The sequence below is a fragment of the Lynx canadensis genome, chromosome E2 (assembly GCF_007474595.2).
Source record: "Lynx canadensis isolate LIC74 chromosome E2, mLynCan4.pri.v2, whole genome shotgun sequence".
NCBI lineage: Eukaryota > Metazoa > Chordata > Mammalia > Carnivora > Felidae > Lynx > Lynx canadensis.
Genome location: NC_044317.1, coordinates 60132883 through 60154231, shown reverse-complemented (window position 1 = coordinate 60154231; position 21349 = coordinate 60132883). Strand labels below are relative to the sequence as shown.

At 47.8% G+C, this 21349-nt stretch overlaps 1 protein-coding gene across 1 annotated transcript; it reads right to left on the bottom strand.

Annotated features, from left to right (window-relative positions):
- Positions 1–8823: 8823 nt before the first annotated feature.
- Positions 8824–21033, bottom strand: LOC115502221 (zinc finger protein 154-like). The gene is made up of 8 exons (XM_030297395.1): positions 20971–21033; positions 20707–20763; positions 20495–20621; positions 18618–19039; positions 11429–11555; positions 11072–11091; positions 9110–10002; positions 8824–8965 (listed from the first exon to the last, which is right to left on the bottom strand). Exons 1-8 carry the CDS (start codon positions 21031–21033, stop codon positions 8824–8826), a joined length of 1851 nt encoding a protein of 616 aa, XP_030153255.1.
- Between the last annotated feature and the right edge of the window lie 316 nt (positions 21034–21349).

Genomic DNA, 21349 nt, shown 5'->3' with positions numbered 1-21349 from the left:
CCCATTATATCCATTCACACAGTCCCCGCTATCAGGTCAGGGTGTGTTTCTCTAAACCACCCTGATTAAATGCTTTCTAATTACCAGTCACCACTAACTTCTGTCTTCTCTAGTCCTAAGGTAATTCTTAGACCAATTAATTCCTGAATAGTTGATGAGAATACATTGTACCTATAACTGAGCCTTAGCCCAAGGACACCTAATCCATACAGTTGATCAACGAAGCCACAGAAGATACAGCAGTTTCCTTATCTGTGATGACCCCACCTCTCTGACTCAGGCAGACCCACTCCCAGTGAGCTCTCGGAGACCTGTGCTTATGCCCGCCGCCCTCAGTTCCTTCCTCACCTGCAGGTCTGTCCCCTGACCTTACTGGTCGGTATGCTCGATGGCAGATTTCATATTTTCTAACAGTGCGCCTGAAATTATTTTCTCTTTATGGGTTTACTAACAATTTGCTCATACATACAAGCTAACTATCCTCATGTCCATCTGGAAGATGAGAAAACACATTTACAGCCTATGAACTCCAGCCATCATTCCACAGCACCACTCGACTCAACCTTGTTTGTCCAAGTTCCAGACCCTGTTTTTAATGGAAATACTTTGCTTCCAAGTAACTGATCATCCTGTTTCTGAAGTTGAATGAATCATTTGGGGAAAGGTGTTTCTTTTGCATTTTATGGACTGATCTGTGTTTCACCTGATTTTCAGCCAAGCAATCACTTTCTGGGTCTGTAAACACTGATAGGGATACTGATTGTGTTTATGTTTCATGCCTTGCCCCTCATGACAGAAGTCTCACTCAAGAGAAACCTGCTAGTTAAATCTAACATTCAACCTTTTTGGTTTCCCATTTCCTTTTTTTTTTTTTTTTTCTCTTTTCAGCTCTGTGCAGGTTATGTATAATTCATCTTCATTAAATTCTTACATTTTATTTATGTTTTTTGGTGCTATAATTTAAGGACCACACTTATGTTTACCCCATTTTTTTCTTTACACTTTTATTGTGAAATGTAACATTACTACAGGGAATTATTATACATATATTATATATATATGTATATATATTAAGTATATTTAGAATATTATATATGTATATAGATTAAATATATATATTTAGAATTTAACAAATGTTCCTAAAATAGATACTTCTGTACCTGCCACTGAGGGAAATACAAAGTATACTTGTAGTGTGCCCTGTCATGTCAAGTGCTCCATCCCAGACACGGTCTACACCTCCTCCAAGAGGAAAGCAACATCCAGATTTTTAAAGTCGGCATCTTTTGGACTTAAAGAAATTTTTAACGCGTATTCATTTTTGAGAGACAGAGTGCAAGCTGGGAGGGGGGCGGGGGGGGGGGGGGGGGGACACAGAATCTGAAGCAGGCTCCAGGCTCTGAGCTGTCAGCACAGCTCCCGACATGGGGCTCGAATTCATGAACTGAGATCATGACCTGAGGCAAAATTGGAAGCTTAACCAACTGAGCCACACAGGTGGCTTTTGGATTTTCTCAATAGTTTTCCTTACTATGCATAAATTCTAAAACTATAGTTTGTTTTTGTATACTATTGACATTTATATGAGTGAAATCATATATTATGCATTTATTTCTTTTGCCCAACCCATGTCAGTAAGATTCATTTATGCTGTTCAATGTGTCTGCATCATCCATTTTCATTGCCGTTGAGGGCACCACATTCCACTTTCCTAACGGCACACGGGACAAAAATGAGGCAGAAACAAGTCAGCTGCAAGAGAAAGGGAGCAGGGGACGACAGTTTGGAAGGATGGTTGCCCCAAACTCCTCATTCTCGTATTTATTGGGAAAATCATATCAATCATCAATAGACATCACAATTCATTACACTGTTTAAAGAGTGTTCTCAGGGGGAAAACAGAGCTTGTTGAAGCATGTAGCGGGAGTAATCTATGGCTGAGCAGGCACAATCAAAACATCTGATCAGACCCATAACAGGTGGTCATGGTCTCTGAGAAGGCGGAGAAGTACGAGCAAAAGCAGCAGGCGGCTGTCCACCCTGAGCGGGCCAGGCGTTCCCAGCTGCTCGGCTTCAGCAACATCAACCGCCTCCCCAGAGAGACATTTCACTAGATGTTTTTAATCTTAGAGCTATATTGTTTATCGTATAGTTCTAGTTAATGTTTTCCTCCAATATTATGTTTTAAGCATCACATTGATCTGAGGGCCCATTACACTGTATCACGATTTCTATTCTACAGTGATGGACCTTTGTATTGCTTTCACGTGTTGGGAGTAACAATGCAGCTGTGTAAGTTTTCGTCCATGTTTTGATGCATATTAGAACATATTTCTTTAGAGAAGTTCCCTCCCACACCAGGTTCTGTAACATAGTCTATCATAAATCAAGTGATTGTCCAGATGTATGTGGATTTCCTTCTAAACTCTACATGGTTCCCACTGATCTGTATGTGTAACTCTGCAAATATCTAATACCAAACTGTCATTTTTAGTTTTATAACAAGCCCTAATTTCTGAAGAACAATCCACCTTATCTTTTTTTTTCTTTACCTTCTAAATGTGTCTTGATGATTATTTTTCCTGTGAATTGTAAGTTTTAACTTCTTTTTTAAATGTTTTTATTTATGTTTGAGACAGAGAGAGACAGAGCATGAGCAGGGGAGGGGCAGAGAGAGAGGGAGACACAGAATCCGAAGCAGGCTCCAGGCCCAACGCGGGGCTCGAACTCACGGACTGTGAGATAATGACCTGAGCTGAAGTCGGACACTTAACCGACTGAGCCACCCAGGTGCCCCGAATTGTAAGTTTTAAAAACCAACTGTCGGGGCGCCTGGGTGGCTCAGTCGGTTAAGCGTCCGACTTCAGCTCAGGTCACGATCTCGCGGTCCATGAGTTCGAGCCCCATGTCGGGCTCTGGGCTGATGGCTCAGAGCCTGGAGCCTGCTTCCGATTCTGTGTCTCCCTCTCTCTCTGCCCCTCCCCTGTTCATGCTGTGTCTCTCTCTGTCTCAAAAATAAATAAACGTTAAAAATAAAAAATAAAAACCAACTGTCAACTTCAACCAGAGTAACAAGAGTCAACAAAATAAAAACTTAAAATAAGCATTTCAGCACTTGCAACTCTTTCTCTTAAAACTATCAACCATACCAGAATTTACTTTGAAATTGTGTATGTCTGCAAAATTATTTTTTATTTTTTTTTTTAAATAGTAGAAAACATTATCGGGATATGGATTATCCTTACATCCCAGCCCCATTTCACCATCCTGCTTGTTTTTTTCTAATTTGAATATTAGTTGTTTTTTTTTTTTTATTTTTTTTTCAACGTTTATTTATTTTTTGGGGGACAGAGAGAGACAGAGCATGAACAGGGGAGGGGCAGAGAGAGAGGGAGACACAGAATCGGAAACAGGCTCCAGGCTCTGAGCCATCAGCCCAGAGCCTGACGCGGGGCTCGAACTCACGGACCGCGAGATCGTGACCTGGCTGAAGTCGGACGCTTAACCGACTGCGCCACCCAGGCGCCCCTGAATATTAGTTTTTAAGAGTCATTATGGCAGATTCCTAGTTTGGAAAAAAAAAATTCCGAGGTCTAATATGCCCACAAATACATATATTTTTAAATGTTTACTTATTTATTTTGACAGAGAGAGATAGGGAGTGAGCAGAGGAGGAACAATGAGAGGGAGAGTAAGAGAATCCTAGGCAGGCTCTGCACCATCAGTGCAGAGCCCAATGTGGGGCTCGAACTCCCCAACCGTGAGATCATGACCTGAGCCGCAATCAAGAGTCTGATGCTCAACTGACTGAGCCACCCAGGCACCCTTATGCCCACAAATATTTTGATTGCTTTTTCTTTCAAATGGCATGCATATTGGCTGAGGACATTTCTTTTGAAACTTTATTTACTACTTAGCCCATTCTATCTTTTCAAAATATTTTAAGGTTTTTTCAATTAACTTAATTCCAGTGTAATTCAGGTACAGTGTTATATTAATTTCAGGTGTACAATACAGTGGTGATTCAGCAGTTCTCTATATTTTTTAATGTTTTATTTAAACATTAAATACAGAGTGTGTGAGAGCACGTGTGAGAGGGGAAGGGGCAGAGAAAATCTCAAGCAGGCGCTGTGCTGTCAGTGCAGAGCCTGATGAGGGGCACGAACTCACGAGTCATGAGATGATGACCTGAGCCAAAATCAAGAGTTGAATGCTTACTCAACTGAGCCACCCAGGGACCCGTTTTGTTTCTTAAATTCCATGAGTGAAATTAAATGGTATTTGTCTTTCTCTGACTTCTTTCACCTAGAATTATACCCTTCAGATTCATCCATGTTGTTGCAAATGACATTTCATTCTTTATGGCTAACATTCCTATACATCCTGAAGATGTACATACACACACATACATATTATACACACATTGTATACACACACATCTTTATTGATTCATCTATTGATGGACACTGGCTATTTCTAGATCTTGGCTATTGCAAATAATGCTGCCATAAACATAGGGATGCCTGTATCTTTTCAAATTCATGTTTTCGTATTCTTTGAGTACATGCCCAGTAGTGGAATTACTGGATCATACGGTAATCCTGCTTTTAATATTTTCTGTAATCTTCCTATTGTTTTCCACAACAGCTGCACCAGTTTGCATTCTCACCAAGAGTGCTGGAGGGTGCCTTTCTCCTCCACATCCTTGCCAACACTTGTTGCCTTTGGCGTTTCTGATTTTAGCCATTATGACAGGTGTACGGTGATAGCTCATTGTGGTTTTGATTTGCACATCACTCATTAGTGATGTTGAGCATCTTTTCATGTGTCTGTTGGCTGGCTGAGGATATTCTTGATACACATAATTTTTACTTCAATATTTTAAAAACATTTATTTCACGGTACATTTGCATTCACTAACTGTGGAAAGGGAAGAGCTCAAAAAGATTCTTGTTCCTCTATATTTCCTACTGTACATGTGCATAACTTTCTCCTGTCCTTGATTCTCCTTATTACAATGGGTCTAAACAGCATGTTTCCCTTTTGTAAACAGTCTCCCTCAGTAACTTCCTCCTTCTTTGTGTTTCATTATCTATAGGCCTGCTTCTCCTTTCATGTGTTAAGATGTTTGGCTTTCCTTTAAAATTTCCAATGGCTTTACCCCTTTCCAACGGCTTCTGAGATTTCCTCCATCTGGTATTTCTTTCTTTTTTAAATTAAGCTCTACACCCAATGTGGAGCTTGAACTCACAACCCTAAGATGAAGAGTCACGTGCTCTACCCATTGAGCCAGCCAGACATCTCTGCTATTTTTTTAGTTGTATAGGGATTATCATTTATCCTATCTATATTGTGTTCTTTACCAAACCATTGTATTTGACATCCAATGTTTCCACATACCACAACTTTTAAAGTTTACTTTTACTGTTTTTGAGAGAGAGCATGCACCTGCAAGAGCGCAGGAAGGGCAGAGGGAGGGAAAGAATCTTGAGCAGGTTCCATGCTCAGCGCAGAACCCAACACCGGGCTCGATATCACAACCGTGAGACCATGACCTGAGCCAAAATCAAGTCAGATGCTTAACGAACTGAACCACCCAGGTGACCCAACTATCACAACTTTTATATTGTACTATATTACTAATATCCTCCTCACTTTGAAAACCACTACTACATTTTACTTTAGAGACATTTTAGTCTTTTACAACATATGTTTTTTCCAGTTATAGGTAGCCCCTTTTACAATGGTTTTGGTTACAAGTAACTTTGAAAGGTAAGGCCAAACAATGCCTTCTTCACTAGATATGAAGAAACCAGGAAGTCAGGTAATGAAAAGGGGGGTGTCCAACAGTCAAGTAATCTTTCTGCAGTAGCAGCTGCTAGGTTTTGCTTGCCAATCTGCCATAGCCTTGTCTAGTAAAGAAACCACAAGGCCAAAAGGATTGAGAAAGATTACTCCTCACATAGATAGCGTAAGAAAGCCGGCAAACATTCTGTCACCTCCTGCTATGCTTGTCACATAGGACACCACCAAACCAAAGGGACCAGATTATAGGCAGCATGTGTAGTGGTACTGTTGCTGAGGAGCCGATTCAAGCCTGGATCTGAGTGGTTTTACAATCTTGCAAATGGACCCTAGGGAGGGAAAGATTAAGTGGAAATTTCCATGCCTCACAGGAACCAGGAAGGTAGTGAAACTCTCATACACTGATGGTAGGAAATATGAAAAGAAATAACCATTTCACATCAGTTTGGCAATTTCTTAAAAAGTTAAACATTTACCTACCCTATGCTTCAAGCATTGCACTCAGAGGAACTAACACAAGAGAAATGAAACATGTATCTGTATAAAGATTTATACGTGAATTTTCATAGCAGCTTTATTTGTAACAGTCCAAACCTGGAAACCCAGATGTCAATTAACAGAGGAACAGAACGTCAGACAGCAGTAGATTCACACCAGAGAATACTACTCAGCAGTGAAAGAACAAACTATTTTTTTTAATCTCTAATTATGCAGCATATATGAAACCAGAAAAATTCCAATCATCTAGAATTCTAGAAAATGTAGTCTATTGTAAAGGAAAGTAAATTCAGGTTTGCCCAGAGACCAGAGAGGGCAGGGAAAGAGATTAATAACAAGCTGGAGTTAAAGATGTGTGGGACTTATGTTTATTATCACAATTATGATGATTTCATGGATTATACTTGTCAAAAACTTATTTATTTATTTATTATTTATTTATTTATTATTTTTTTTAATGTTTATTTATTCTGGAGAGAGAAAGAGAGAGCATGAGCAGGGGAGGCGCAGAGAGTGAAGGAGACACAGAATTTGAAGCAGGCTCCAGGCTCTGAGCTGTCAGCACAGAGCCTGACGCTGAGCTCGAACTCATGAACCATGAGATCGTGACCCGAGCGGAAGCCAGAGGCTTAACCGACTGAGCCACTCAGGCGCCCCGTCAAAAACTTATTTATACAAAATACCAATTTATACACTTTAAATACGTGCAATTTATTTCATGTGCAATAACTTAATGGTTCAGCAATCATTCAAAATAAAGTATGGATCTCCCCCTCTTCATAAAAAATCAGGTTTGTCAACCCTCTACTATCTCCATCACCTCCTCTTTTTTTTTTTAATGTTATATTTGAGAGAGCGAGCAACCATGGGGGAAGGGCAGAGACAGAGAGAAAGAGAGAATCCCAAGCAGGCTTTGCGCTGTTACAGCAGAGCCCGACATGGTGCTCAAAACTCATGAACTGTGAGATCATAACCTGAGCTGAAATCAAGTGTCAGATGCTTAACTGACTGAGCCACCCAGGCGCCCCATCCATCACTCTCTGCTAACGCTTTAGGAGGAATGCCTTACCTCAGGAATAGCAAATACTGTTGAGCAATGAAGGATGTTTCCACCTTAGTCACAGAGGCCGTACCACTGGACTGTGAGATCTCCCGTCCCTATGCTTGTTCTCCTGCATGTGTAGTAAGTCTTCTAAGGTCAACAGCCCAGAAAGCCACAAGAATCCACAAAACCTTTATTTTCTATGCAAATGACCTCAGCTACTCAAGACACACAGGCCCGAAGGTACGTGCCCACCCAACACAGCCACAGCCACAGTCACTGCAGTAGCTATGGGTACACTTTTAGAAGAGGCACGGTCCACCTGTTCACTGCAGGCTCTACCTCTCCCTGTCAACGCGATGTCTGTGCACCAATGACGGTATTCCCTGGGCCCTACAGCTTTAAGATCAGTGACACTACTTTACAAAACTCTAGACATCAGGGCACGTGGCTCCTCTGAAGGACCTGGGGAAGAAAACTCCTCTTCACCATGCGGTCATCAGAGAATATGCGCCATAAGCAAAGAAACTAGTCCCGGAAGCACCGGATACTGTCACCACTGCCCAGTGCTCGTCAGCGTGACCTCTGGGTCTGCAAAAAGACCTTGGCATTCAGGCTGCCAATCAGTTGTACAAAGCCTACAGTCTCTCCTTGGAGGCCACAGGCAACAGTGCGAACTAGGCCCGAACTGAAGAGCCGTCCTCTGCCATTACACGGTCTCTTCTGAGGCGCACCAAAGTTTGGGACTCCCACACAAGCTGTTCACCCCTGCATGTTTTCAAAGCACCTGTTAGTGAATACAACCCCCAAGACAAAAGGTGGCTTGAACAATAAGGCCTTTTTTACTGCACAAACCATAGCAAGGTGAACCCGTGTACAGGTTGGTGACATGGAGACTGGAAAATCCATCACAAGTGTCATGAAAACAATGTCCATGAAGACAAATTTCCTCTTCAAGTCACCAACAGAACACAAATAAGGTCTTCTGGGAGAAAACTGGGTCAAGAATGTGACGAATTAAAGAGAAGGTAATGATGTCCCCCTAAAGGCTCAAGTTGCTCATTTTCTCCAGAGAAATCAGAGGTCTACTTCCGTAAATACCACGGGAGCCTGGGCATTTCAGACAGTAGAGTTCAGAGGACTTACACCACAGAAACTGGCAGTGACACAATCTCGGCAAGGGCCCCACCCAGGTTAGGAAGAGTGGCTCCTGGAAGCTTCCCACATACCTGGAATATACAGGGAATCTTCCCTGTGGTGTTTTAAGATGCAGGAGTTCAACTTCAGGAAGATGTCTCCTTCAGAAGGCTCTCCTCCAATGTCTTTATATCAAACAGGTAAACAGCCTGTTCCCTACACGGCCATGGCTTTGCTCTGTGTGAACTTCCCGGTGCCTGATGAGGGGAGACTTTTGGCTGAAGGCTTTCCCACATTCACTGCACTCAATGAGGTCTTTCTTCAGTGGGGACTTTCTTGTGTCAAATGAGGTCACATCTCTGGCTGAAGGCTTTCTCACATTCAGTGCACTCATAAAGCCCACCTGCACTGTGAACATTCTGGTGCTCAATCAGAGCAGGCCGCTGACTGAAGACTTTCCCACATTTGCTGCATGTATATAGACTTCCTGTGTGGTGATGAATGAGGTTAGGCCTTCGGCTGAAAACTTTTGCGCATTTGTCGCACTGATGAGGCCGTTCTCGGATGTGAATTTTTTGGTGTTGAGCAAACTGGGTGTCACTGAAGAATTCCCCATGTTCCCTGCACTCGGGAGCCCTGTCTCTAGCGTGAACTCTGTTGTGTTGAATGAGGTAGGACTTGCGGGTTAAGGATTTCCCACATATCCTGCACTCATAACGTCTTTCTCTAGTGTGAACTCTCTGGTGTTGAGTGAGTCCAAAACTTTGGCTAAAAAGTTTCCCACACTCCTTGCACTCATAAGGCCTTTCTCCAGTGTGAATTCTACGGTGTTTAATGAGGCAGGAGTTGTCAGTAAAACATTTTCCACATTCACCACACTTATAAGGCCTCACTCCAGTGTGAACTCTCTGATGTTTAATGAGGCTGGAGCTATGTCTAAAGAATTTCCCACATTCACGGCACCCATAAGGCTTTTCTCCAGTGTGAATTCTCTCATGTACAGTAAGAGTAGACTTTTGGCCAAAGAATTTTCCACATCTGCTGCACTTGTAAGGCTTTTCCCCAGTGTGAGTTCTTTGGTGCTGAATGAAACCGAAGATATTGGTGAAGAATTTTCCACATTCATTACATTTATAGGGCATTTCTCCAGTGTGGACTTTCTGATGCTGCAAGAGGTTAAACCTTCGGGTGAAGGATTTCCCACATTCACTGCATTTGTAAGGCTTTTCTTGGGCATGGACACTCTGGTGTTGAGCAAGAGAGTATTTGTGGCTGAAGGCTTTCTTGCCTTCACACCAACTGTGATGGCTTTTCCCACTGTGAACAGCTTCCCCACACATGGTGCTGCTGTGAGCTTTCTGTCCATCATGACTGGCCTGGTGCTGGTGCTCGCCTGAACCGGCGAGGAAGTCCTTGTCGACCTCCCCACAGGTGAAGGACTCCCCTGGCACATGGAACCTGCAGCTCTTCACAAGTGAAGCCCTCTTCAGGGGTTTCTCTACACTGCGCTGCTTCCCGTGCTGGTGAAGGTTTGCAATGAAACTGGTCCGTCTCCCACATGTGCGAGGTCTCAGCTGGGGATGTGTTCTCTGATGCAGAGCCACACCCAAAATGTCTTTCAGGACCAGACCGCATATCTCACAGGGGTGTGCCTTCTGGGGATCTGGGCTTGCCTGGTGAGTCCTAACCCGAGACGCTCCTACAAAAGCGCTCTGCTCAGAAGGTGCCTCCCCATCCCCTGCTCCATGCCAACAACCTGCAAGCAGAGAAATTCTAGTGAAATACACAGACGCAGTAGTGGGAAGAGGCAGCACCATCATTAACGTGTGTCCAATACACCAGTGGATGAGTTGATGGCACTGTTTCTGGGACAAAGGAGTTGGGGTCAGGGTCAAGAAGCTGCTTCTAAAGGTCACACAGTGGGGAGGCCTCACCAGGTGAAGAACACATGGTGGGGGCATGGCACAGGGAGGAGCAGTAGGATCCACAGCTCACTCCTCTGCTAATGGCTCTCGGTAAATCCTTGCCCGTAACTGTGCAGAAGGGCGCACCTGGGCCCAGGAAAACCAAGTGTAAGAGATCTGGTGTTTAAGAACCACATGAGGATACGTGCACACCCCATGATATGGTATGTACAGGCCGACGTGACAGAGCGCTGCAGAGGAAGCAATAAGAGAGGGGCTCAGAGAAGGGGGAATGAACCAAATTCAGAGCAGAAATGACAAGTCAGCAAGTGTCAAGAATGGGGAAGAAAGTAGAAATGAGGTGGCCAGTGGCACCAGGACTTGAGCGGAATAGGACAGGTTTCTGGTATCATCTGAACACAGCCCTGATCAGCCCATCTTGTCATGGCCGGAGTCACATTGATCCTGCGAAGCACCCAGGCCTCTCCTCCCCAACCTGGGGTTCAGGAACTAAATAGGACCTGCACAATTCAAGTCCTAAGGGAAAGGCAGGATAGATGAGTGGTCCGCACAGGCCCAGAGCAACTAAACACATAAGAGACCACAGGAAAGAAAATTAGTATTACCAAAACAATCCTCAGAGGAGGACCCTGCAAGAACTGCCATAGTCCCCGTGAGAACTGACCATGGCAGTGTCCACAGTTCCTGGCACAGGCAGGGACAAGGGAATGTCCTCACTTACAGGAAGTGGGCAAAACCTGGGGCAGGAAGGTGGTGTGGATTTGGACAGAGTCAGCCAGACAGTGAAAGGGCAAGCAAGGTGGAAACCAGTAGCATAACTGCAAGACTACTGGTCACGTGAATCCTTCCCAGTGAAGCCCTGGGGCAGTGCACTCAGCCCAACCCTAACAACAGGTAACCGAGAAATGGGGAAGGAAGCAGCGCCCGTGTTTCTGATGGGACAAGTACCCAGCTACCCCTGGGATAAAAACAGAAAGGCAGAGCTCAGCCCAGGTCCCTGGGGTAGGAATGAGGGCCTTACCCAGGGAGGTCACAAGTGCAAAGTTCTCCAGCATCACATTGTGGAATAGCCATCTCTGAGCCTCATCGAGGAGACCCCATTCCTCCCAAGAGAAGGACATGGCCACGTCTTCAAATGTCACACTGTCCTGTCAGGATGGAGACAGATGAAACCACAAATAGCCCCTCTCCCAAAGATCCACAGTCTCTTCCCCCAACAAAAGCACCCCATTAGGGGCGCCTAGGTGGCTCAATCGGTTAAGTGTCTGACTTCGGCTCAGGTCGTGACCTCATGGTTTGTGAGTTTGAGCCCCATGTTGGCTTCTGTGCTGACAGCTCGGAGCCTGGAACCTGCTTCAGATTCTGTGTCTCCCTCTCTCTGCCCCTCCCCCGCTCACAGCTGTCTCTGTCTCTCAAAAATAAACAAACAAAAAAAACTTAAAAAACCCTACCCCATGGGCACCCCTGGTGCTCTCTCCTCATGGTCCCTAATTGCTGTTCAGCCCTCAGCAACCACAGCAGATCATCAGATAAACACCATCTAAACTCTGGGCCTGGCACACAGGGCCCCACTCCTCCTGCCAATACCCCTGTTGTCCTCTAGACTGTGCATCCCAGACAACCAAATCTGGGCGTTCCCTTCAAGCTTAAGTCCTCAATATCAGGACCCTGGGGCCATTAGTTCACACTCCCTCTTCACAGGCACATTACTCTGTAGACTGCACCTCTTTTACATCTCTGGAGCCCACAGATGCGTTCCCGCCACCACCACAACTACCTCCCCGCCCGACAGCACCACAGGCTTCCCCCTGGACTCTCCCCTCGTCACTTGGCACAAGACATCACAAGACACTGCTTGCTGAGCAAACTCAAGTAGGATCCAGAACTACTCCATCTCTGATGGCTTCTACTACTAAGCACAGTCCAGAATCCTGCTGGGAAAGCCTCCCCTTCATAGGGAGAAAGCTAGCTCTGTTCTTTGCTTCAACCTCACCAACCAGAACCACACCCACATCTCAGATATCCCCTTGTGTGCTGCCCATCCTGTCCCCTCCAGTCGCACCTAAACCTTATTCAAAACCCAGCCCCAGTGCTCTTCTACCCTAGGCCTAATAACTCACAGATGACCACAGTGGACTCTGAAATAACCTACCATCCTGACTGAAACATCTCATGTCCCACCCAAGGGTCAACACGAAATCCTGGGGAATCCACAGCAAGGGGAAAAAGCAGCAGTTCCAGCCTCAATTGCTCCTGTGCCTCCACATGCTTCTCATGTCCACTTCTCTCTTGGAAACCTTGGTAACCTGCCAGATCATCCTTCTTGCCCACACCCTCCTCATGGCCACTTTTCTCCCTCCCCTGTGTCCCCAACACCGACTACCTTCAACAAGGTGCCCAAGCAAGAGACCCAGTTCTTGGCCCACACCATCCTCTTGGACGGTTAAGAGTACCACCACTGAGACTTGAAAATCCCCCCTCCTCAGTGTAAACCACAGCTCCGCCTAGGCTGACACAGCAGCAATCACCTGCGGGGTAGCTCCAGCCTGATACCTGCCCCCCACCACCAAAGCGTGCGTGCAACTGCCCACTTAATGCCTCTACTCAGCGGTCTCTGAAACATCTCAGGCTGCATATGGCTGAAACAAACCTCCTGATATCCCCACTGAACACTGTTTCCACCACTGACCACCTCATCTCCATTGACGGAGCTTCCAGCCTTCCAGCTGCTGAGACCAAAAACTTTAGGGTCATCCCTGATTCCTTCCTTTCTCTCCTTCACTTTTCACAACCGAAAGTCTAGTTGGCCCTACTTTAAAAAAAATGAATCCAGAATCCAACCATTTCTCCCACCTCGAGGGCCACTGTTTACATCTGATAACACTCAACTAGCCAGCCTATTACAGTAGCATTCTTCTGGGTCACCCTTCTCCCTCCCTTATCCCAGCATCCGTCCTCCACTGTGCAGCCAGATGAAGCCTGTTAAGACCTGGATAAGATCACCTGACTCTTTTTTTTTTTTTTTAAAGCAGTAGCCCTGGCCCATTTCAGAATGGCTATTTTTTTTTTTAATGTTTATTTATTTTTCAGAGAGAGAGACAGAGACAGAGAGTGAGTCAGGGAAGGGCAGAGAGAGAGGGAGACACAGAATCCGAAGCAGGTGCTGGGTTCTGAGCTGTCAGCACAGAGCCTGACACAGGGCTCAAACAAACTGCCAGATCATGACCTGAACCGAAGTCAGACGCTTAACCAACTGAGCCACCCAGGCGCCCCAAGATCACTTTGCTCTTCATCAACCTCCTATTGCCTCCAGAATAGACACCTGACCTCAAAGGCAACCATTCCAGTCCTGCCTCCTGTCCCCTTGCTTCCATGAGGGAAAAAAAGGAAACCTTCAGTTCCCTGGACGTTCCCAGCTAAATTACGCCTCCAAGTATTTGCACGTATTAGTACCTGTTCCTAGGATAACTTTCCACACCTCTTTCAACTGGTTTCCAGAAACAAGAACCCCTCAGGACGCCATGTTCAGGGTTCCTCCAAGGTCCCCTAGACCCAAGACCTGGAAGAATGGCAGGCAGAGTCCCAGGACACCTTAGCCCCAGGACGGAGACTTCCTCCACTGACCTGTGTTGGCCTCAGGAGCATTTCTTCACCCACAGAAACCTGTGAAGAGAGGCAGGCCTTAGAGGAAGGTAACCATGGCCAGACTCCATGGGCTCAGATCACCCTGTACCCCTGCCCCGCTCAAGGGCCAGGTGACCTCAGCTGTCAAACCCTTGTGCCTGAGTGAGACTCTTACCAGGGGTGTGACCTTGCTCAAGATGAAACCTCCCGGCGCCCCACTGTCCTCATCAACCCGCTTCCAATCTATTCTCTTTAAGAGCAACCTTTGGGAAACTTTTACTTATTATTGTTGTTGTTATTGTTATTATGATCTTTTAATGTTTATGTTTGACAGAGCGCGCGCAAGCGATCGGGGGATGGGCAGAGAGAGACAGAATTAGAAGCAGGTTCCAGGCTCTGAGCTGTCAGCTTGAACCCAGGAAAGGTGAGATCATGACCTGAGTCGAAGTCAGAGGTTTAACCAACTGAGCCACCGAGGCGCCCCAACCTTTGGGAAATTTTTAAATCCCAGAGATCGTGTTCCTCCTTTGGCCAAAACTCTCTTTCGCATCTAGAGTCCTCACATGAAGGGACTACCCCTCCAGCCCGCCAGTGCCCCCGCCGCACACCCTCTGTTTCCCGAAGGCAGAGGGCGGACCCCACACCCCCTCCGATTCCTCCCCCTCGGCGCCCCTGCAGCCCGCTCCCGCACCCTGTCACGCCGGCGCTCAGACGCAGGGTCCCCGCCCGCGAGCGCCTCCCGGGCCCGGACACCGGGACCCGGGCCGCAGGGACGCGAGCAGGCGCCCCGCGCTCGGGCCTGAAGGGTCTGGGTGGAGGAGGGCGGGAAGGGTCCGGGGGTCGCGCGTTTACCTCAGCCGGGTCCCTGCGCGGACTCTGTGGGCGGGGCGGACACCCCGGCCGGCGGTCCCTGTCCCGACCTCGGCGCGAGGCAGCCCGGGGCAGCCCGGCGAGTCGCGGACGCCAGTCTGCGCGGCGGGGACATCGCCTCCCCTTGCGCTTTCTCGGTCCCATCACCTCGCTCCCAAACCAGCGCTTCAGCACCTCTACACCGATATAAGTTCCGAGAAACCGAAATGACCGCCAAGAAGAGGACGCCGGAAGTCCCGCCCCGGCATCACGTGCTTTCCCGGAAGTGCCCTCTCCTGAGCCTTCCTAGGCTCGGCGCAGCCCGGCGCGCAGGAAGAGCATTCTGGGGAGTGTAATTTCTGCAGCTCCGTGGGCTCCGCGAAGGGTGTCTCCACAGCTACCTCCCGGCCAAGTGCGGCGGCAGCGCGAGGGTCGCTGGGAAGTGGCCTCGCCACCGCGGGGCTGGGCTCCACTCCTTGAGGAAGGGCAACACCCATACTTCTGGGTTCGTTGTTGGAACTGGTCGCCAGAGCGTTTAGAAACATGTTAGACCCAATGAAGCTGAGCTTGCTTCGGAGGCTAGAAATATTACTTCAGATGCCCCCAAAGAGACAAATCCAAATGGACATCTCATTCCGTCGTCACTTGGTACAAAAGGTGTTCACTCCGCAGCTGGAAGCTAATAAACATCATGCTATTGCTTTTTAAAGGAATGTACCCCGAAGCGTTGAAGTCGGTTTTGTTAGTTTCAGAATTTTAGGTCAGGGACAGGAGAGAAAAGACTCTGGATAGGTTCATGGCAATGAACATAGAGGAGGAATGGATGTTGGCCACTCTGAAGCAGGTGGACAAGGGTAAGCCAGGCTCCAGTTCCCTCAGAAAATAATCTTTTCTGCTTAAATTATCCGTAATTGTATCCAACCCAGTGAGCCACAGTTTTATCCGTATCATTTTTTTACTCCATATCCTGAAATATATTCAGTTCCTCTTATGAAATGATAATGGCACAACTCACTCACTACTACACCCAGTGACCTACTAACAAAGTATATGCTTCTTGTTCTCCTGTTGCTCTAAATGTATCACTGAAACTAATGAGGGAGAGGACGGAGACAGAAGGGAATAAAAGCTGACTTGAGAAAGCAGCTGGGTACATGTTTAAACTGGAAGGAAGGGAAACATGCTCCTTTCTGTATTCTGCGTGTGGGCAGGCACTTTGTGCAGGTGATACCTAAGCTGAGACTGACAGTACACATGAGGACAAGCCTCTCCTGGGGAGAGCCAGGTTAAAACAATCCAACATGAAAGTAGATAAAGTGCAGAGGCGCCTACGTGGCTCTGTTGGCTGGCGACCAACTCTTCATTCTGGCTCAGGTCATGATCTCACAGTTTGTGGGTCTGAGCCCTGCATTGGGCCTGCTCTGCATGAGCCTACTTAGGACTCTGTCTCCCTCTCTCAGCCTCTCCCCTGCTCGTGTTCTCTCTCTTTCACAAATAAATGAATAAACATTTTTTTTAAGTGCCAAAAAGAGATAAGAAAAAGCCTGGTGAGGTGGAAGGAGTAGCCAGAAAAGGGCAAGGGGGGAGGCAGGAAAGGAGGAACATGAGGAGTACAAATGTAAGCCCAAGGCTCAAACCTCTGATCTCACTTTTCTTTTTTTTTTTTTTTTAATTTTTTTTAACGTTTATTTATTTTTGAGACAGAGAGAGACAGAGCATGAATGGGGGAGGGTCAGAGAGAGGGAGACACAGAACCTGAAACAGGCTCCAGGCTCTGAGCTGTCAGCACAGAGCCCGACGCGGGGCTCGAACTCACGGACCGTGAGATCATGACCTGAGCTGAAGCTGGCCGCCCAACCGATGGAGCCACCCAGGCGCCCCTCACTTCTTTTCTATGTACACTCACTAACATCAGGAACCTCAACCAGTCTCGTATCTGATGATATTCTCTCTCTACTTGGGACACCAAAGTTGCATCTATATATCACACCACCTCCAGGAACTGACTGGTACCTCTATCCACCTACTCAGCAAATCCAGATGGATCAATGCCAATTTCACTGTTGTGATATTACAATATAGTTGTAAGGACACAACTCAAACATCTACCAGATATGCCAGTTCACCATGTGTTATGAGCCAAACCTGTTCACTTCTGGTGGGGGAATTTTAGGCAACTGACTTTTGAGGTAATCCTCCTTCCATTACTTCATAGCGTAATTCACAAGTTGCAACCCTCTGACACCCACTCCCACAAAACACATTCCAGGCTAAGGTTAAGTGCTGCACTTATTAGAGTATTTATGTGTTTCTCAAACTTTTAACATGTGTGAAACTGTGTTACTGCATTTATTAGGATTCTATCTTCTTTTTTACATTCTACTGATGACATTTTGAGGATCTCAATAAGCCCTGTTGATTTTTATTTTGGATGTTGCATAGCTTGGTGATTTTCAGAAATGCATATGTTCTATTTCAGCAGAACTGACTCTGTGGACTTTTCTCCAGAATATATTCTTGAGTAAAAAACTATGGTCCAGAACACACATACACATACACACACACACACACACACACACACACACACACACACACCCTATGTACAAGCACTTGTTACACCGAATTCCCTTCAGGGCTTGGGGCACAGAGGTCTACGCCCCTGTACACGGAGAGATGATGGACCCTGTGGGGACATGCCACATGGTAGTGATGAGATACTTTCTGCCACAGGGCACTAGGCACATTAGAAAGTCAGGTCAGCTCAAGAAACAGTCACGAGCACCTGATACTTGTAATGAACTGTGAATCCTCAGAAGTAAAAGGTTCAGCTGATCAATCCCATGGAAGGTCTACACTCTGGCGTGTCGTTTTTAACGTGGTGATAGTGCATTCCATTAGTGGCCAAGGACTTCCTCTACTATGAACTTTTCTGATGCCTGATGAAGCAGTATCTCTGACGGAAAAATCTCCCACGTTTGCTACAAAAACGCTTTGCTCCAATATGGACTCTGTGGTGCTGAACAAGTCTATCCTCGAGGCTGAAGGCTTTCCCATGTTCATTATACTCAAAGCGTCTTTCTCTAGTGTGGATTCTCTCTGCTCGAGCTTTCTTTGGTAAATGGAGGACTTTCCACATTCAGAACACTCATTCCAGGCCTCTCTCCACCATTAACTTTATGGTGCTGAATATGAGAGGATTGGTGTCTAAAGAATTTCCCACATTCATTATATTCATACGGCTTTTCCCCAGGGTGAAGTCTCAGGTGCTCACTGAATTCCAACCTTTTCATGGTTTTCCTACATTTGGTGCATTCAGAGAACTCTTCTCCAATGTGGATTCTCTGGTGCAAAAGAAATCTTTTTTTGTGGATGAAAGATTTCCATATTCACCGCACTGAGATGGCTTTCTCCAGTGTGAACTTTCTGGTGTTCAATGAGGGTGGAGCTGTGTCTAAAGAACTTCATACATCTGCTGCACTCACGAGGCTTTCCTCCAGCGTGGATTCTCTGGTACTCGAGAAGCCTCTTTCTAAAGATGAAGGATTTCCCACATTCACTGCGCTTACGAGGAGGCCTCTCTCCAGTGTGAACCTTCCAGTGTTGATTAAGACTAGATCTGTACTTACAGGACTTCCCACGTTTGCTGCACGCACGAGGCTTTCCTCCAGCGTGGATTCCCTGGTGCTCGAGAAGCCTTTTTTTGTGGACAGAGGACTTCTCACACTGCCCACACTTACGAAGGCCTTCTCCGGCATAAGCACTCTGCTGCTCTGTGAACTTATCCTTTCAGTGGCAGGGCTGCCCACGCTCGCTGCGCTGCACTGCCCTTCCCGAGGGCAAGAAACCACCCTGCTCCCCCTGCCTCCGTGCGGACATTCTCCACTGGGGATGGCCTGGTGCTGGAGAAGGTCCACGCCACCCAGGAAATCCTTCTCGGCCTCTCCACTGGGGAAAATGTTGTCTGACACGGGGATCCTGCTCTTTACAAACAGAGCCCCATTCTCCTCCCTTCTGAGGGCCTTCTCTCCGGGGTTCTGTCTCCGGTGCTGGTGGAGGTGTGAACTGAGCAAGCGCAGTTTCCCACAAGGCCCACAAGTGCATGGCTTCAGCCCAGCGTGCGTCCCTTCACGCTCAGCCAGGTTGAAGATGTCTTTCTTCACTGGGACACATGTTATCACAGGAAGTAGCCTCGGGGACAAATAGGCCTGGATCTGGTATCCTGGCCTGTGACACTCTTTCCACAAAAACTCTGTTCAGAAAAGGCTTCCCTAGCTTTTATCCCATGCCAACAACCTGAGAGCAGGAAAATGGTGGTGAGGTGTCCGCAGACTTTAGTGGGACAGGACAGCCCATTACAAACGTGTGCAGGACACAACCGGGACTGAGTCCATGGCTTTGTTTTTGGGACAAGGGAGCCAGGGTCAGAGGGAGGAAAGGGACACTGTGTAGCACTGACGGTTACAGAACGGTGTGTTGGGGCAGGGGGCAGGGGAGGGGAGGAGGAGGAGTCTCACAACCAGTGAGAAAGGAGGATCCGGTGCTGTGTCGGGAGGAGAGACGCGGTTCCGCTCACTCCTCTGCCAGTGGCTTTCAGCAGTGGCTGAAATCAGTGGTTGTGTGCTGGTGACAAGTTCATGCTGTGTGGAATGTGTGTCCCACGCCAGGAAAAGGCAATCGTCTCTGGGTAGCAGGTAGTCAGCCACGTAGGGATATGCACACATCACATGACGCGTGGAACACAGGCTATGTATGTGACAGAACATTTGCAGAGAGAAAGGAAGGGGAAAGACGTGGGGGACATGGATGTAGGGGACAGCCAGGAGCCAGAAGTCACAGCAGAAATGACAAGTAGGCAAAATGTCAAGGACGGGGAGGAGGAACAGAAATGAGGTTTGGCCATGAGCCTTGGCACTCAAACAGCAGGGAGCAAAGGACATTTGCCTGCTACGGTTTGTACTCAGTCCTGAAACCATGCCTGCCCACCGCTCCCACGCACCCTGCCCATGGCCAGGATCCCATGAATCCCCCCTTCCTGTGGTAAGAGAGGTGTCTGAGCCGTCAGGTCCCCAGGGCTCTCCTCTACCCCTCAGCTCAACCTCGCCAACTACGTGGGACCTGGCAGACTGAAGTCCTCAAGAGAAAACAGGGCAGTCAAGTGAACATCACTGGCCCAGAGCGACCCAACCACTGAGAAACTGCAGGCAAGAAATTTATTACTAGAATTTTGAGGACAGTCTTGCAAAAATCATTTAGGGTTGCCTGCAAATACTGACCACGTCAATGTTTGTAATTCCCGAGACAGGCGGCACACCAAACAGAAGGGGGCAGAAGCAGGGGCAGGGATGCTTCACAGAGGTCAACAGTCAACATGGTAAGGGGGGGGGGGTGGGGGGCAGAGCTAATCAGCGAGCGTTGATCAGGCAGGTACAGGAGTCAGAAGCCAAGCCCTTCTGTGAGAGGCTTCACAGCAGAACGTGTTGGTGTCTCATACCCATGCCAAGGAACCAGGGAAGGAAGCGGGGCCCATGGCCCAGCTCTGGGAGGGACAGAGAACCTTGGGAAAAGAGAATCAGAGCCTCATGCAGGGCAATGGTTTGGGAGGGAGGGTCCTTACCCAGCGAGGCTATAAGGGCCAAATTCTCCAGCATCACATCATGGTACAGGTGTCTCTGAACCTCGCCCAGGAGCCCCCACTCCTCCTGAGAGAAGTACACAGCCACGTCCTCAAATGTCCCGTGGCCCTGTCATGATGGGGGCAGAAGAGTTCATAAGCAGGATCCCAAGGCCATGGCCCTCCTCCCCAGCTCCCTCACTCAGAAGAGGTACCAGGCCCTGGTCCACTGGTACCCGCTCTTCCTCGTGCCCGCTCATCACTGCTGCCAACTGTCGGTGAGACAGATGGGAAGGGGGCGGTCTTATCTGTGCTCCAGGCCACTTCCCTCATGGTCAGCTCTCCTGGGATCACGAAGATCACACCCACATGGACTCACGCTCAGCCTTCCAGCTTAAACCCTGAGTACGAGGGGGCTGAGTGCATCCTCACACCCCCTTCCCCATTCGCACAGCACAACGGGATCACTCCTCCCTCACATGCCAGGCCGTGACCACGGGACCCACGACACCACTGCCGCCTCCAGCCCGTGTCACAGGCATCTCTCTGGCTTCCCATAGGCCACTCTGCATGTGGCACCCAGGCAGTGCCTGCCGAACGTGACAGGACCCAGGGCTACCCCAGGCGCTGCTCTGAGGACCTCCCCGCCTGGCCTGGCTCCTTGCCCTGACATCAGCCACCCCAGCGTGTGTGAGATCAGACCCCCTGAGCCCTCCTCCTCCTCAGCATGGTTTGCGCTGTCCCCTCTCCAGTCACACCTGTCCCTCTCCACCTCCTCATTCAAAGCCCAGGCCCACTTCTCCCGCCACGACCCAAGAGACTCTTGCAGCAGACCTCCTTTACCCCTCAATGAATCTG

Excerpts from the sequence above, each read along its gene's own strand:
- LOC115502221 (XM_030297395.1), bottom strand. The coding sequence starts at position 21,033 with ATGCCTGTGACACGGGCTGGAGGCGGCAGTGGTGTCGTGGGTCCCGTG. Across the intron at positions 20,764-20,970 it reads CCGTGGTCACGGCCTGGCAT|TTGGCAGCAGTGATGAGCGG; the intron begins GTGAGGGAGGAG and ends TCTCACCGACAG. Across the intron at positions 20,622-20,706 it reads TACCAGTGGACCAGGGCCTG|GGCCACGGGACATTTGAGGA; the intron begins GTACCTCTTCTG and ends CCATCATGACAG.